Source organism: Ictalurus furcatus, chromosome 9 (assembly GCF_023375685.1).
Source record: "Ictalurus furcatus strain D&B chromosome 9, Billie_1.0, whole genome shotgun sequence".
In the NCBI taxonomy this organism is placed as follows: domain Eukaryota; kingdom Metazoa; phylum Chordata; class Actinopteri; order Siluriformes; family Ictaluridae; genus Ictalurus; species Ictalurus furcatus.
The window spans coordinates 1,205,001-1,220,992 of record NC_071263.1 but is presented as its reverse complement, the minus strand read 5'-3'; the positions used below and the strand labels follow the sequence as shown (position 1 = coordinate 1,220,992).

General features: G+C 43.5%; 1 protein-coding gene across 2 annotated transcripts in view; it reads left to right on the top strand.

Annotated features, from left to right (window-relative positions):
• Positions 1–320: 320 nt before the first annotated feature.
• Positions 321–15,992, top strand: part of syne3 (spectrin repeat containing, nuclear envelope family member 3) — a 23,429-nt gene continuing 7,757 nt past the window's right edge. For both annotated transcript variants that reach the window (XM_053632567.1, XM_053632566.1), the window contains exons 1-13: positions 321–1,627; positions 4,169–4,327; positions 6,586–6,758; positions 7,957–8,266; positions 8,966–9,121; positions 9,397–9,741; positions 10,221–10,357; positions 12,068–12,242; positions 12,980–13,162; positions 13,291–13,434; positions 13,588–13,722; positions 14,816–14,977; positions 15,153–15,325. In XM_053632567.1, the coding sequence (XP_053488542.1) occupies positions 4,184–4,327; positions 6,586–6,758; positions 7,957–8,266; positions 8,966–9,121; positions 9,397–9,741; positions 10,221–10,357; positions 12,068–12,242; positions 12,980–13,162; positions 13,291–13,434; positions 13,588–13,722; positions 14,816–14,977; positions 15,153–15,325 (2,237 nt within the window). In that variant the 5' untranslated portion in view covers positions 321–1,627; positions 4,169–4,183. The remainder of the gene's footprint in view (positions 1,628–4,168; positions 4,328–6,585; positions 6,759–7,956; positions 8,267–8,965; positions 9,122–9,396; positions 9,742–10,220; positions 10,358–12,067; positions 12,243–12,979; positions 13,163–13,290; positions 13,435–13,587; positions 13,723–14,815; positions 14,978–15,152; positions 15,326–15,992) is intronic.

The window sequence follows — 15,992 nt, the reverse complement described above, 5'->3', positions numbered from 1 at the left end:
GAGTGCTGATAGAAGTAGCAGGATAAATTCTGAAGCATATAGAACATATAGAGCATATAGAGCATATAGAAATCTTTTCGTTCAGATTTTCGTTCAGAAAGGCCTCTGAAAGCACCTAAAGGGAGGAAACTCAACATTTGATGATGTCCATGCGTTCCAGACTTCAGGCAGTCATTCACTGCAAAAGGATGATACACATGAATAAAACGAGTCACATTTTACATTATTACATTAATCATTTAAGATGATATGAATTTGTTGTAACAATAATACACTTTTTTTTTATATTATATCAAAGCAGGAACAAAATAACATGTTCTTAGATTGCTGCTGTTACAGAAAATTGAATCAACACTTTCTGACCAATCAGAATGAAGAATTCAGTTGTATAAAGTCAAGATGTCTTCTTGTGGAATGTTTTTAAACCTAGATAATCTACAGCGAGCTTGAGGATCACTGCACAAAGCTTGTGCAAATAAGCTTATATGACTTTAAGCTCTAAATGATGTTTATGTAGCTTGTATCAGGATGTAGACAAATACAGTATGTGTTGATACAGTTGAGATCTTTGCTGTAAATTAACTTAAAGTTCTGTAGCTCTCCAGACTATTTGCCATTCTCAGTCTTTACTAACTTTCTACATAAAAAAACAATATAAATAAATAAATAAATAAAATTTAAAAAGTACACTGAAAGTAGTAGATTTTTTAAAAACTAGGTTTTCTTGTTAGGTTTTTTTTTTTTTAACCTAACTAACTAATGTTTGTTTATTTGTTTGTTTGTTTGTTTTGGAAAGATTATTTTTTTTTTTTTACTTCTTTGAATCATGCAACAGTCCTGTTAATCTGTGTAAATTTTGAGTCCAGAAATGATATTTTCTATAATATGTCTTCAGAACAGCACATATTGGGTGCACGGTGGCTTAGTGGTTAGCAGTTCACCTCACACCACGGTTCGGGGTTCGATTCCCACCACTGCCCCCTGTGTGCGCGGAGTTTGCATGTTCTCCCCGTGCTGCGGGGGTTTCCTCCGGGTACTCCGGTTTCCTCCCCCAGTCCAAAGACATGCACTGTAGGCTTATCGACCTGTCAAAAGTGTCCGTAGGTGTGTAAATGTGTATGTGATTGTTCCCTGCCATGGATTGGCACCCGGTCCAGGGTGTACCCCGCCTTGTGCCCCATGCTCCCTGGGATAGGCTCCAGGTTCCCCCGTGACCCTGTAGTATAAGCGGTATAGAAAATGGATGTATGGATGCATGAAACAACATATATTAGACCTGAATGTAAAGATTTTGACATTTGAATCATTTTTATTATCATCATCATCATTTTTAAGTGTAAATCTTTAGCCTGTTAGCCTCATGGCTGATTCATCTACTGACCAGGGCACTGTACATCTGTAAACACATAGTAAACACGCTAAATACATAGTGCGCATGCGTGAAGGCTTCGCGCATGCGCAGTTCGGACCTATTCCCAGGGACGCAGGCGTCGGTTAGTGACAGTGAAGCTGCATTAATACAGTAGCTCTGCTGCCGCTTCTTCCTTTGCTAGCTCCCTCTGTGCAACTTTAGTACTCCGAAATAGCTTTTCAGGGTTTTTATTGCGTTTCAGATGAACAAGTAACGGTAAGTCGACTCGTTTAGACTTCTTTATTGTTTGTGAATGTTATTATTATTGTACATATTCACGTGTATGTGCTACTACTAGTGTATTAGTGTCTCAATACAAAGTTTACAGCGTGGACGAGCTGAGCTTGTTGGCTAACACCGCCTTAATGTTGTTTCATTTGAACCCGGTATGAAATATAAGTCTTGTATTTTGACAGTCAGAAAGATGTTTTTTTTGTATAAATCGCCTTGAAAGTGAAACCAAAAGTCGTTATTATTATTACCATTACCATCATCATCACCATCATCATCATCATCATCATCTAACTGCTATGCAAAGCATCTGATCTGGATTGGATGGAAATCAAAACAACATTAAACTGCATTAGACACCGTATACACTGCTGTTTCAGCATAATATATCATTTAATACATCATTGTTGCTTACTGTTGATTTGTTATTAAGGCTTAAAGGTGTTACGATTTGGAATGTTGACGGTATCTTGTAAAAAAAAAAAAATATCACGGTTTCACGGTATCATTGTAATAATTAACCCTTAGTTGTGTCCAACTGATCTGATTGTGCGGCAAGAACGCCTAGCTATATTTCCTCTAACCGCACTGGGACGTTTTCCCCTGCGTCTTGCTCCGCTCTATGTAAAACTTCCACCTCCTAGTTCGAAACTACAGCAGAAGTTAGCGGACTAGGCATACGATACTTTTCAGGAATATAACGTCTGACTTGAAATACGAACGTGAATGAACGCTCGTCAGACGAAGACGGAAAGGAAGAAAGGACGGCGGTTTTACCGGACACGTTAGCTTTAACGCGAACGTCCGAAATCGACACGAGCTAGGGTGTGGCTTCCTCGGGAACTGTTTCAGCTAGCGGGGTGAAAATAAATAAACAAAGTTTAGGTTTTCTCGGAAAAGTCGAGTTTGAGAGAGAAATCGAACGATGAAGAAGGAGATCACGAAGAATGCCTGTTTATCTCAGTTATAACGTAGGCGAGAACGGGAACTAACTCGTCTCCTGGACGTTTTTCACGACGTTAAATCGGACTATAAATTGTTAAAATGCGTGACGTGTTGTTCGTTAATACGTGAAATGTTGTAATCATTGGCAAATCGCTGTAGTATATGCGAAATAATGCGCTCCAGGACACGGCAGCGGCACTCCGCACGCGCGTTGTGATGCGTCACACCACCCCGCCCCCGCCTAGAGTGCATTATATTTATACCGTATACTCCGGAGTGTGTTATTCCTCACATAACACACAAGCTGGTGGTGGAACTGGTCGGACCACCACCATCCAAAACGTCTACTAATTATTTTTTTAATAATATTCATATAATAATTAATATAATCAAATAATAGTGTTAATTAGAACGATCGTCTCGTCTCGTCGTGTCTAGATTTTGCGGTGCCTTTCTTTTTAACTGTGCGTTACAAAGCGAAAGCGGAGAGTCCGGAGTATTTGCATACGAATCACAGACGTTTGGTGTGTGAGTACTTCACGTGAGTAAAAGAAGAAGTTGTTTTAAAAAAAAAAAGTGGAAGAAGAACGAACTGTAGGTGTGTGTGTGTGTCTCATATGTTGACGTAGTTTTAACGTTGTTATACCGCATTGCTGTTGAATTCTCCATTCTGATTGGTCAGAAGGTCTTGATTGTTGTTTACAGTACAATGTGAACGCAGGGTTTTGCCTATATACTGTAAATGAAGTATGGAGAATTATATAGCACATTGTAGTATTTAAAAAAGTAAATGAATAAATAACGCACGTTTCATTCAGCAAAGTTCTCGTCGCCTCGTCCTCGCCACACAGCCAGCCGTCTGGAGGAGTGCTGCGAGCTTGCGGTGGGAGAAAGTGACTCACTCAGGAAACAGATTTCATTTCAGACATCCCATTCTCATTACTGCTCGCTGTAGAGAAAAGATCTCTGTCTCTAAGGAGCAATGTTTACTGGTAACATAAATATAATATTTTATGATGTAATGTAGTGTGTGCTTGTTTTAAAAAAATAAATAAAATTGTTTTTATTTTTTAAAGGATGCTGCTCTGAAGATGTTTATCAGCCATCTGGATAAAACAGTAGACGCTGATTAAGCGATTGGGTTATACTTTGTGATGTATTCGAGCAAGCTGCAGTTTAGCACAACGTATCTGGGACGTCTAAACCCCATTCGCTGAGTCAGAATCAGAGCGAATTCGATTCTTTTGGTTTTTGGTTGAAAATGCGTTGGTGGGGGTGGGGGGCGGGAGGCGGGGGGCGATTCCTGTTCAACGTTTGACGGAAGTTGTTAGTTAGTTTTTTTGTTTGTTTACTTGCAGTGCATTGTGAAAGGAAACCGAACCAAACAGCAAATGAATCAAATGAATCAAAAGAGTCAATTTGGCTCTGATTCAGACTCGAGTAACTAGGTTAATAGGCGTGACAGATGGTTTCTCTATGGTTTTGTCAAAGTGCTCAGAAAATGTCTAATGTTAGAAACATAAAATAATAATAATACAGCACTGTGTGTGTGTGTGTGTGTGTGTGTGTGTGTGTGTGTAGGCGCTGGTCAAGCCCATGACCCAGCAGGAGCAGAATGAGTTCAGGGAGAGTTGGGAGGACGCTCACGCCTGGATGCAGGCCGTCCAGGAAAGACTTAAGCTCAACGACAACACCGAAGGTCCCCGAGCGGCTCTGGAGGCCCGACTGAGAGAGACGGAGGTGACCCCACGACCCATGCTCTACCTTACAAGCTTCATAATCGCTCATATGGTCACGCTTTCTGACACGAAATGTTTATTTAACGTTGACGGAAGGAGTCTTTAACGTCTGCAAGCTAACAGAGATCTAAAACCAGTTCTATTCATGAAGGGGGGAGGGGAACAACTGCTGGCTATTAATCAAGTCAGCACAAGCTGCAGAGTGAGAACGTGGGATTTTGTCTTCAGGGCACCAGATAAAGAGATGTTTTTGTTGTAGAAATAAAAGCACACCAGCTCGTCTTATCTATATATGGTATGACACTGATAAGAAGCGATCGCGATTGGCGTTAGACAAGGAGCTGGGAGCGCGTTCGAGCTGTTAAAGACAGGGATGGTAAGGAACAGGGACGTGAAGGGCACTCTCATTTTAATCTCATTTTTATTTCCCACATTTTAACTGAATAAGATGATGATGTTACCGACGTTAGCCCACGTTATTGTTTCGGTACTAACAGCTTAATTCATGGTGGATTGTGTTATATTCCACAACATTATGACGTAAGTATATTTGGATCGCAACGTGCGAGAACATTCTTTAATGAATACGTAGAAGAAGAGGAATAGAACACTTCAGGACATGCAGTTATTGGAAATGGATCAACTTCAGGGTGGTAACCGCGTCGTCACAGCTTCCTGCCGTGTTTTGTGCCTTACTTGTGATATATTCTTATGGATTTTAATGCATTTCTGTACAAGCTCTCTTACGTCTTTTTTTTTTTAACATTTTTTTGGTGTTGTTTTGCGGCTTTTGTCCGCTAAGAGCGCTGGATTTATTAAAGGAGCTAGAATCCACGCTCTGTTGCAGTGAAGCGAAGCATCCACTGACTCACCAAACTGAACAGTACAGGAAAAGTATATAGTGCAGGGAATGATTATATAACTTCCGGCTCAATGGTTAACATAAAAACCGGTCTCCCAGAGCAGGAAGCAGACCGCATCACCGTCACAGCAGGTCACAGACATGACGAAAAGATCTGGTAAAGTCCCAGCAGTTAAAGCGCACCTACTATGGATTTGAAACGCGCCCAGTTTTGTTTTAAAGCTCTCCTACGATAGATTTACACGCATCCGAGGTCAAAAAACACTTTAACGTGCTCGTAATTTAAAATGCAGCGTTACTTCTTTCCCCCGGTGTCTCAAACGACTCGTTAAACGATCCGTTCTAGACGATTCGTTCTAAACCCCGCCTTTCAGAGAGCATACTCTGCTCCGATTGGTCAGACGTCCCAGTCTGTCGTGATTGGTTTACCGCTATCAGCGAGCAGCCGATGAAGACGGAAGGCGGGGCTTTTTGTTACAGACCTACGTAGGTTCGCACAGGAAGTGAGTCTGGAATCACTAACGACTCGATTCAGCTGTTCAGAATCGGTTCCTCCTTTTGGGAGTCGATAACGCCGTTTGTCGTGCGCTTTGATTTTTGAAACTTTGCAGACTTTTTTTACGTTCACAAACAGCTACGTGTATAACACACTACATGAAAGGGAATGTTTGAAAAACCGTAATAGGTGCACTTTAAAGACTTGAGTCAACTGCTACTGTACATGTAATGAATGTAAAACAGGAGTCTAGTAAATTGCAGCATGAAAAGTCCTAGTTGTAATGATCACATCCATTTAGCAGTATGGTTTCTGTCCTCATCATTAAGTAGCTTATAAAATAGCACTTGATCCAGCACGTCCTATTTATTTATCGATTTATTTTTAATATTCCATGCCGACAGTAAATTGTGCGCAAAGCTTTCGTGATGCTAGCGGATACTATATTGGAGTAATGAAGCTATTGAATAACATGAAGCTGTCGTTTCTTGATTTGATGGAAAATAAACTAACTATACAGCTGCAATATAGCCGCAAGCAGCGATCTTCGGGGTCCAAGCACCCTTCGGAAATAGCCTTCCCAGTAGTCAACTGCCGCCAAGTTACACAAACGGATCCATGGCTGTGCATACTGAAATGTTTAGTGATGGTAACTCATTCTCCTCATATACAAATATATAAACGCGTCAGTGCTGTAATACTTCAATCCTTTAACTCCGACTCGCCCGCTAGAAACTCGACCTAGACATGACCTCACAAGACTTTTATTCCGTATGGGAGATGTAGCGTTCGCTCTTCGCGTGTTTTAATATGCATTAAGCGGATATTTAAAATAAATATATTAAAAACACACCATCTCGTGTGTACAGTTTGTTGAATGTGCTAATGCTTTGCCCTGAAGAAAATCCACGAGTCGGAGCAGGAGGGCCGGATGAAAATGGACGTGGTGCTGGTGGCCGCAGACGCTCTCCTCAAGAACGGAGACGAGGAGCTGAAGAACCAGACGCACTCCAAACTTAAAGAGCTAAAGACTCTGTGGGAGGAGACGTCCACCTACATCGTCCACTGCCACAGGTACGGATACGAACATTGCACCTTCGGCAACTTTGACATCACGTTAAAAATTCATAAAACGGGAGTGCTGTTTGCGGTCTGAAGGTTTTATTTTTGTCCCCTAAATTTCCACAGTGCTATAATTAGGTAATTAGTATAATTATAATAATTCGGTTTCATAATGAATAATGATCTAATTACGAGTTAAATATGCCTTCTCACACGAAAGGCACTTGAAACGGAAAGTACGCACCAGTAATGTAGATGCTGTGCTCTCATTCTATGTAATTTATCGGTTTTATTAGATAATCGGTCTCGTTAATGATACCTTTTTTTAAACCATTTGGACTTTAAATTCGGAATTAAAATGAGAAATGATGTTATTAAACAAGTCAAACGTCACTTTCCGATTGATCCAGAATAGAATCAGAGTTCTACACCGGTTTGGCGCTTTGTAATATGGAAGTTATAAACAGGGGCAAGTTCAACACAGTGGCGGTTATTATGAGACCGGGTCCGAAAAGAAAAAACGTGTGCAGTAAAAGCAGCGTAAAATAATTTCAAGTTGTATAATACACAATAAACCACACCCAGACACGTTGCTTTGTTTGTGCGTCATCCCTAGAGGCCGATAGCTAACAAATGAAGTTACGATTATATTTTTTGTGTTTGTTTTTCCAATACGTGAGCAGTTAAGGCTAAGAGTTATGTCAGTGTTTATGCAGGGAAAGTTCCTCGTATTCAGAACCGGGTTACGCGGCTGTGAGTTTCTGGGCTGACCAGTCACAGGATGCAAATAAAAATAGCACTTGATCCAGCGTATCCTGTTATTTAGCGTTTTATTGTTTTGTCTAGCATCGCCCGGCGGTAAATCGTGCGCACAACTTGAAGCCAGTGGATACCGAATCATCATTTCTTGACTTGATGGAAAATAAACTAGAAATATTGACTCAGGCAGCGATCTGCGGGGTCCAAGCACCCTTCGTAAGGAGCTTTCCCAGCGGTCGGTTGTTGCCAAGTTATACAAAGGCTCCGTAGGTATACATAAAAAAAGGTTTCGCGTCTACCCATATATAAACGCGTCAGCAGCGTAATACCGGACCTGCGCTTTATTCGGACTTGTTCATTCTGGTGAGTTCCATATGTTCAGGGTCAGGTTCTGCTGCTGCTTAAGACGGTCGTTACGTTACTCGGCGCACGTGTCTTGTTTCTACTGTAGCCGTATAGAGTGGGTGTGGCTGCACTGGAGTGAGTACCTGAAGGCCCACGAGGAGTTCAGGATGTGGCTGGTGAAGGTGCAGCGCGTGGTGGAGCCTGATCTGGAGCTGCAGCTGGGTCTGAGGGAGAAGCTGTGGCAGGTGGAGCATCACCGCGTGATCTGCAGCGACGTGAAGGCCCAGGATCCGCTGCTAGAGCGCCTGCTGGACGAGGCGTCCGCGCTTCATAACCGCACCCAGGACCCCAGCGTGGACGAGCAGGCTCAGAACACACTGCACGAGGAATACGACCACGTCCGCACCAGGGCGGAGGTAACTTTTACGCTGGTGCGAGTGGAAACGCAAGATAATAAGGTGGAAAGAAAACACCTGGGGGCATGATTTTAAGGGAAATGATTAATAAAAGGATGGTGGATTTGTTTGGAACAGAATCGAGGGTTTTTTTTTAATGGTGCATCCAATCCCGCATTAAATCTCGATTCGATCGCGGAACGTTCGACAACATATAAATGTAACTGTAAGCGGATAAAAATTATTTTTTTAAAAAAGTAGAGCTACTACTGCCCTTAAATATGTCATTAAATGATTTCTAATGTCAGAGATGATTCATCTCTTCTAATTATTTAATAACAGCTTTTATATAAGCGTTTTTTTTTTTTTTTTAATTATTTTTTAAAACTCAAGGTGTATTAGAAAGTACTCCCCACACCTTGTACGGTACCTTGTGCGCCAAATCTCTTCTGTTAGGCATTGAAACTTCTTTGGAATGCTGGATAAAAGGATAAAGTCCTTCGACTGTCCCTTTTCTTTTCACGCGCTCGTGTCTGAACACGTTTCATACCAGCATTCATCACATAACAAAATGGGAAAAGGAAAAAAAATAATCCGGTGCTATTGTATTACTTACTGTGACATTCTTCGTGTTTAGTACATAAAGAAGATTCATTTAATCCTACATCTGACTGAAAGAAGAAAAAAGGTCACCCTAGTGTTGTTCTTCCTGATGTACAGGAGAGGCTCGGTCTGGTGCAGAAGGTCGCAGAGGAGCACGAGCAGCACCAGAGGCGCGTTCGCGATTTCCAAACGTGGTTGGTGTCGAAAACAGAAGAAGTGAGTCGTTTCACAGAGATAGAGGACGTTTCGGAGAATCGACTGCAAGCCCTGCAGGTACAGTACTCTAACCCGTGTAAGCAGGAAGCGGGTGTGCATTGATCTGCTGAGGAAAAATCTTTTATTTATTTATTTATTCATTCATTTTTAAAGGTAAAAGCTGTTTTAAATGAAATATTCGAGCAGACTCAACACTGCATATGTGAAAGCACACGTTTTATAGCTCTTATCTTAATCCGAGCTTGACATTTAAAAGCCGGAGGGAATTTGTAGCAAAGACTTCATATGCATGAAGGCCACATAATCGAAACCCACGCTCTTGCTCTTTCCAGGACCTGGATGCCAGCGTGGCGGGCGAAGAAGAGACATTACTGTACATCGAAGGCCAGGCCGAGGCCGTGAAGGCCAACACGTCACCTGCGGGAGCCGAGCTAATCACGGAGGAGGTGGGAGAGCTGCGGCTGGCATGGCAGGGGCTGCGGCTGGCGCTGGTGGAGATCCGCACCGAGCTGAAGGGCTCCATGGATGCCGAGAGAGAGTACTACACCCGGCGAGAGGAGCTGGCAGCGGGCATCGAGCAGCTCCGAGCCCTCGTGCGCAGAATGAGCCGGCAGCTGGAGAATAAAGATGGAGAGAGGAGCGAGGAGAACATGGTGGCTCAGTGGAAGAGCTGTACAGTGAGTGCGCACTCGTACTTTCTAACACTGTTTAAACTCTTCAACTCCGGTCCATGAGATGACGTGCTACATAGATGACGCGCATACATGCGCATAGCCTGCATATTTCTGCGGGAGTATACACCTCGGGTGAATTCCTGACCAGGGAGTGACAGATAATCGCACCCCACTAAGTGGAGTTTCACTAGAAGGATCGCTTGAATTGTGTAGCGCGTTCCCCCCGTGGACTTAGCATTAGTTACTTACTTTAATTAAAGAAGCCACGCCTCCTTCACTGGACCTGACAGGCACAGAGGCCACACGACGCAGTGTAGCGTAGGGTCTGAGAAACGCTGAGCTGGTCTCAATTCAAACTAAGATTATAGTGGGGGGGAAATGAAAGGGTGAATCTCCATGCAGCGTAACTGGTCATTAACATTGTTTGAATGTTCTGGATATCTGTGTGTATTGTTTATTGCTCGTGTCTGTTCACGTCGCAGGATGCGAGGACGGTCCTCTCGGCCGAGGAGCCTCAGGTCGAGCAGCTCAAAGCTCAGATGAAGGAGTTATACCACTTCCCGTATGATTCCCGAGAACTTGCTGATGAATTACTGACTGCGGTGAAGGAGTACCAGAGGTGTGCAGAGACTGAGACAACACAACACACGATTCACAACTGAATCAACGACCTGTACACACGATTCACGACCTGTTCACACGATTCACAACCGAATCAACGACCTGTACACACGATTCACGACCTGTACACATGATTCACGACCTGTACACACGATTCACGACCTGTTCACACGATTCACAACCGAATCAACGACCTGTACACACGATTCACGACCTGTACACATGATTCACGACCTGTACACACGATTCACAACCTGTTCACACGATTCACAACCGAATCAACGACCTGTACACACGATTCACGACCTGTACACACGATTCACGACCTGTACACACGATTCACAACCTGTACACACGATTCACAACCGAATCAATGACCTGTTCACACGATTCACGACCTGTACACACGATTCACAACTGAATCAACGACCTGTACACACGATTCACGACCTGTACACACGATTCACAACCGAATCAACGACCTGTACACACGATTCACGACCTGTACACATGATTCACGACCTGTACACACGATTCACAACCTGTTCACACGATTCACAACCGAATCAACGACCTGTACACACGATTCACGACCTGTACACACGATTCACGACCTGTACACACGATTCACAACCTGTACACACGATTCACAACCGAATCAATGACCTGTTCACACGATTCACGACCTGTACACACGATTCACAACTGAATCAACGACCTGTACACACGATTCACGACCTGTACACACGATTCACAACTGAATCAACGACCTGTACACACAACTCACGACCTGTACACACGACTCACGACCTGTACACACGATTCACGACCTGTTCACACGATTCACAACTGAATTATCGACCTGTACACACGATTCACGACCTGTACACACGATTCACGACCTGTACACACGATTCACGACCTGTACACACGATTCACGACCTGTACACACGATTCATGACCTTTACATACGATTCACGACCTGTACATACGATTCACGACCTGTTCACACGATTCACGACCTGTTCACACGATTCGCAACTGAATCAACGACCTGTACACACGATTCACAACTGAATCAACGACCTGTACACACGATTCACGACCTGTACACACGATTCACGAGCTGTTCACACGATTCACAACTGAATCAACGACCTGTACACACGATTCACGACCTGTTCACACGATTCACGACCTGTACATACGATTCACGACCTTTACACACGATTCACGACCTGTACACACGATTCACGACCCTTACATATGATTCACGACCTGTACATAAGATTCACAACCTTTACATATGTTTCACGACCTGTACACATGGTTCATAACTGATTCACAACCCATACACACAACTCATGTGATTCACAGCTCATCATTCATTAGTGGAATGCAGCCAAATGTATCAGGCTCAGGTGTGCACAAACACCTTTTTACACTCTGAATGGTGTCATTTTGAGTGTGTTAATCACACACACACACACACACACACACGTTATGACAGGCTAATGATTTATGCCTCAGTTATCGCTTCACTTAGGTTATTACTGTATCGTCTTATAATATATTTAATAAACTTGACAGTAGTAGCTTGTTCATTATTTTCCTATGACAACATGCCCCCAAGTGTTTTATTCCTTATTTAGTGTTCTCCGTATTCTCCACGCTGGACAGTGTTTTGACTCTTCGGCGTGTGTTGCAGCGTGAAAGGACGCACGTTCCGGCTCTGCTCGGAGAGCGAGACAGCTCTGAAGCAGCTCCTACAGGACCCCCTGCGTGCCTTTAGTCCGTGGAGCCAGCAGGCATCTCAGACGCTCGACACCTCGACCGAAGTCACTGACTTCTCCCACATCGCTGTGCTCGTGCAGAACATCGAGGTAACGCATCGTCCGAGATCTTTTCCAGCTCCGCTTCCACAGGTCAGAAAGTTTTACTGATGTACACAGACATCTGCGCTTGGTTTACAAGGACACCGTGGTGCTTTGGGAACCCTTTAGTATATTTTCTATACATCTGCATAAATATGACCTAAAACATCATCAGATTTTCACCGTTTTAGCGTTAAAATTTTGCAAAGATAACTTTATCCTGTTCAGGATTTATTCATTTATTTTGGAATGAGTTATTCCTTGGGTGCCCCCTAGTGGATCCTGGCCATTGCGCACCTCATATTCTGCACACATTTCGAAACTTATTCTTATCATCAAATTTCTACAACAAATCCATCCCGCATATTACAAACAACCTGCATATTAAAAGAGTCCCAAGATTTCAATTGTTCGAGATTTTTGCCTTTATTTTGTTGGTGCAGTTGGATTTAGCCCTCGCTTCATCTCTACCAAAAGAGAGCGATGCAGCGGCGCTTTAATCCTTTAGTCTGTCCAGCTGTCCTCGTTACCTCCTCGTCTGTGCACGCTGCTCATTTCTAAACTGCTGCTCTTATATTGGAACGAGGTCGTGTTCTCCCTGAAGGTCACATGACCGAACACACACCGATTCAATGATACCGAGCATGCGGAGACTGGGAGGCACCACACAGGTTCAGGTGTCGTATATCCGTAACGCTCAATTGTTCGGGTCGGTTTCAAGTGCTTCCCCTTCTTCTTCTCTGCAGAAGCTGCTGAAAGACAGCGTGCTGCTGCAGGAGAGGCTAAGCTCGCTGCAGGTGAAAGCTGACCTGCTGAGTGCCGTGTTTGGCGAGGAGAAAGCCCAGAGCCTGCTGGAGGAGCTCGGTACAGACATGAGGAAGAGAGAGCAGCTTCACAGCCAACTTCTGCAGAGGAGAACTCGACTGCAGGTACCTGAACACGGCTGCCAGTGCGAGATGGGGGGAGGGGGGGTGTCCACTATTACAGCAGTGTTTAATATTGATCACTGCTATATCAGAGAGTCACACGTGTTTGTTTATTTTTTCGCTCTCCTTAGGAATTAATATCGACGACAAAGAACTTCGGTGACGCTCACGACTCTATTCATCAGAAGCTCGTGTCTATAGGCGACAGGTTTCGCGCTTCAGGCGGACTTCAACCGGATATTCTCGCTAAAAAGAGCCAGGCCGACCAACTTAAGGTGAGCACCATGTTAAGGTTAAGCCTCTTATTTCCCAGGAGCGTGTTGGTAGCAGCAGCAGGAAACGGTGACCATATAAGGAAAGTAGCCCTGTAAGCGTGGACCACAGGCCATATAAGAGAGAACCTTCATTTTCAGGCTTTTTCTCGACAGGTCATTAAGAAAGAACTGGAAGACTGCGAGGCTCACATCACCGCTCTGGAGACGCTCGTCTCGTCCAGCCCGGCTAACAGGACCAAGTTTAGGCGTCTCTATTCCGACTGGAAGCAGCTCTATAAAGCTGTCCGGGTAAGGAGGCGCGGCTCAAGGTTGTCTACATCATAGAATGTTTTTTTGTTTTTTTTTTAAGTGACTCTTTGAACTGTCCGCTTCAAAATTCCATGCCTTGAGTAATTCCGTCCGAGCCGCGCATTTCTTTTCCTCCTGCTGTGCTTTGATCACGGTCGTGGTGGTGGTGATGAAGACCATGATCAAACCGTGCTTATTTTGGCCTGAGGATTTCAGCTCAGTGAGATGTTTACTTATTGAACAAAGTGACTCTGAAAGCATCCATTTCTACGTCCATAAGGACGCAAAGTTCTTCTGGTTCAAGTTTCGGAGTGTCGGTACAGCGTGCAGTACAAAGTATGAATAATTGGTGATATTTTAATAATTTTTTTTACTTCACCGGAACCTCGTCGCCGTGCGTATTAGCGCCCGGGTGATATAAATCGGCCGATCACACCGATGGATGTTCGTCAATTTTAGCAGAAATCCTGCCAAAAATAGCTGAGATGTTCTACGTGAATGTGACATGCCCTGTAGACCACTAGGGGGTGCTAATCATTTGGTTTATATACTAGTATAGCTAGTTGATAGCTAGTTTTATAGAGTCAAATGCAAGTATTACAGTATATACACCTGTATGCAGGGTTTTTATGCGCCAGACCTGCCAACCGCTCCGTATTTCAACATCTGAGTACGCAGCTACGAGTAATCAGTCCAAAATATGCCAAAAAAAAAAAAACAACAACAACCAGCAAATATGCCAGTCGACATGTGAAACTGGAATGAACGACAGTCGCGTAGGTGTTTTGAACTCTCTGGTATTTACGATCATAGACACGATGAAAGCCCCGCCCCCTTCCCATATCATCCCACAGTATTAATCGTCTCATTTCGTTTCCGTTGAAAGAAGCGCCGTGAAGGTAAATGAATATGGCGAGTTTATTGATATGAAATCAAATCTATAAGTGTATGTTTGACTTGGCTAATATTAGACAAGTGTGAAATTGCCAAATTTTGACAGTTTCAATGTAATCAACTAGGAACTGTATGCGGGACACAGTTATGGAATATGTATATAAAATCATATCATCCGTGTGTGTCGTGCGTTTATCAGACGAAGGTGGAAGAAAGTGAGGAGGGTATTTTGCTGCACGAGAGCTTCCATGAGGGTCTGCTGAACGTGGAGAAATGGCTGATGATCATGAGGCAGAAGCTGGAGTCGTTCCGAGGACCGAACGGAGAGTGGAGCGTGGTGAACCGACAGCATGAAGCAGAGGTGTAATATACATACATGCATATAAATTTATATAAATCATATATAAAGTTACACTAAAGTCTTAAAGGGGTCAGATCCCTCGCACGTATCATTCGTATAACCTGATCACCTTTGTTCTCGGAATGAAAATCCCATCATGCTCAAGTCACCTGTTGTTTCTACCCGGCTCCTGCAGAGGGCGCTGGGCGAGTTTCCAGCAAAGGAGCTGCAGCTGCACAGGACCGAAGCGCAGGGTCAAGCCGTGCTGCTGAAAACCTCCGAGGACGGCAAGGTTCACATTCAGCGTGACCTCAGGCGCCTGCGTGAGTCCTGGATGTCGCTCCACGCGCTCAGTCTGAATCTGTACAGGTGAGACTCTGGGAAGCTCTGCATGGGATTATGGGTAATAGTGCTGTATTAAAGAACCTGACTGTACCGAGGACGGATGTTGAAACACTCGGGTATCTTTCGGATTCCAGTGTAGACGAGTCCGATTTTTCAAACTCACATGGTAAAATAGCTGAAATATGAAATTTATATGACGTATGAAGTGGCGTCCAGGGAAAACCGGCCTATGTGTTACGTCGTATTTATACCGCTGTGAAACAGGAAGTCATGGTTGGTTGAACGATTTAGTGTTCCTAGTCACCCAGGTGTACTAAAAAAAAAAAAGTTAAATATCAATGGGAATATACTTCAAATATATTTTTCTCATATGAATTCATAGGGGTGCCAATAATTGTTGCACACCTATATTTAACTATTTATTTATTTATTTATTTATTGTATAAACCTGTGTTGTGTTTGCACTTGTTTGATATCCATGAGAGCAGAGTATTTCAACAATAAAGTCAAGTTTTCACCGCCGCATTTGCTCATATTTACCAAGGGTGCCAATATTAGTGAACGGCGCTGTATTTTAAATCTTATTCTGACTCTGAGTCATATTGATTCGGATTCTTATTCACGATCTTATTCTCCCTCTGATTCTTCTTTTGATTCTTAGTCTGACTCTTCTTCCAAAAAGGGTTATGAG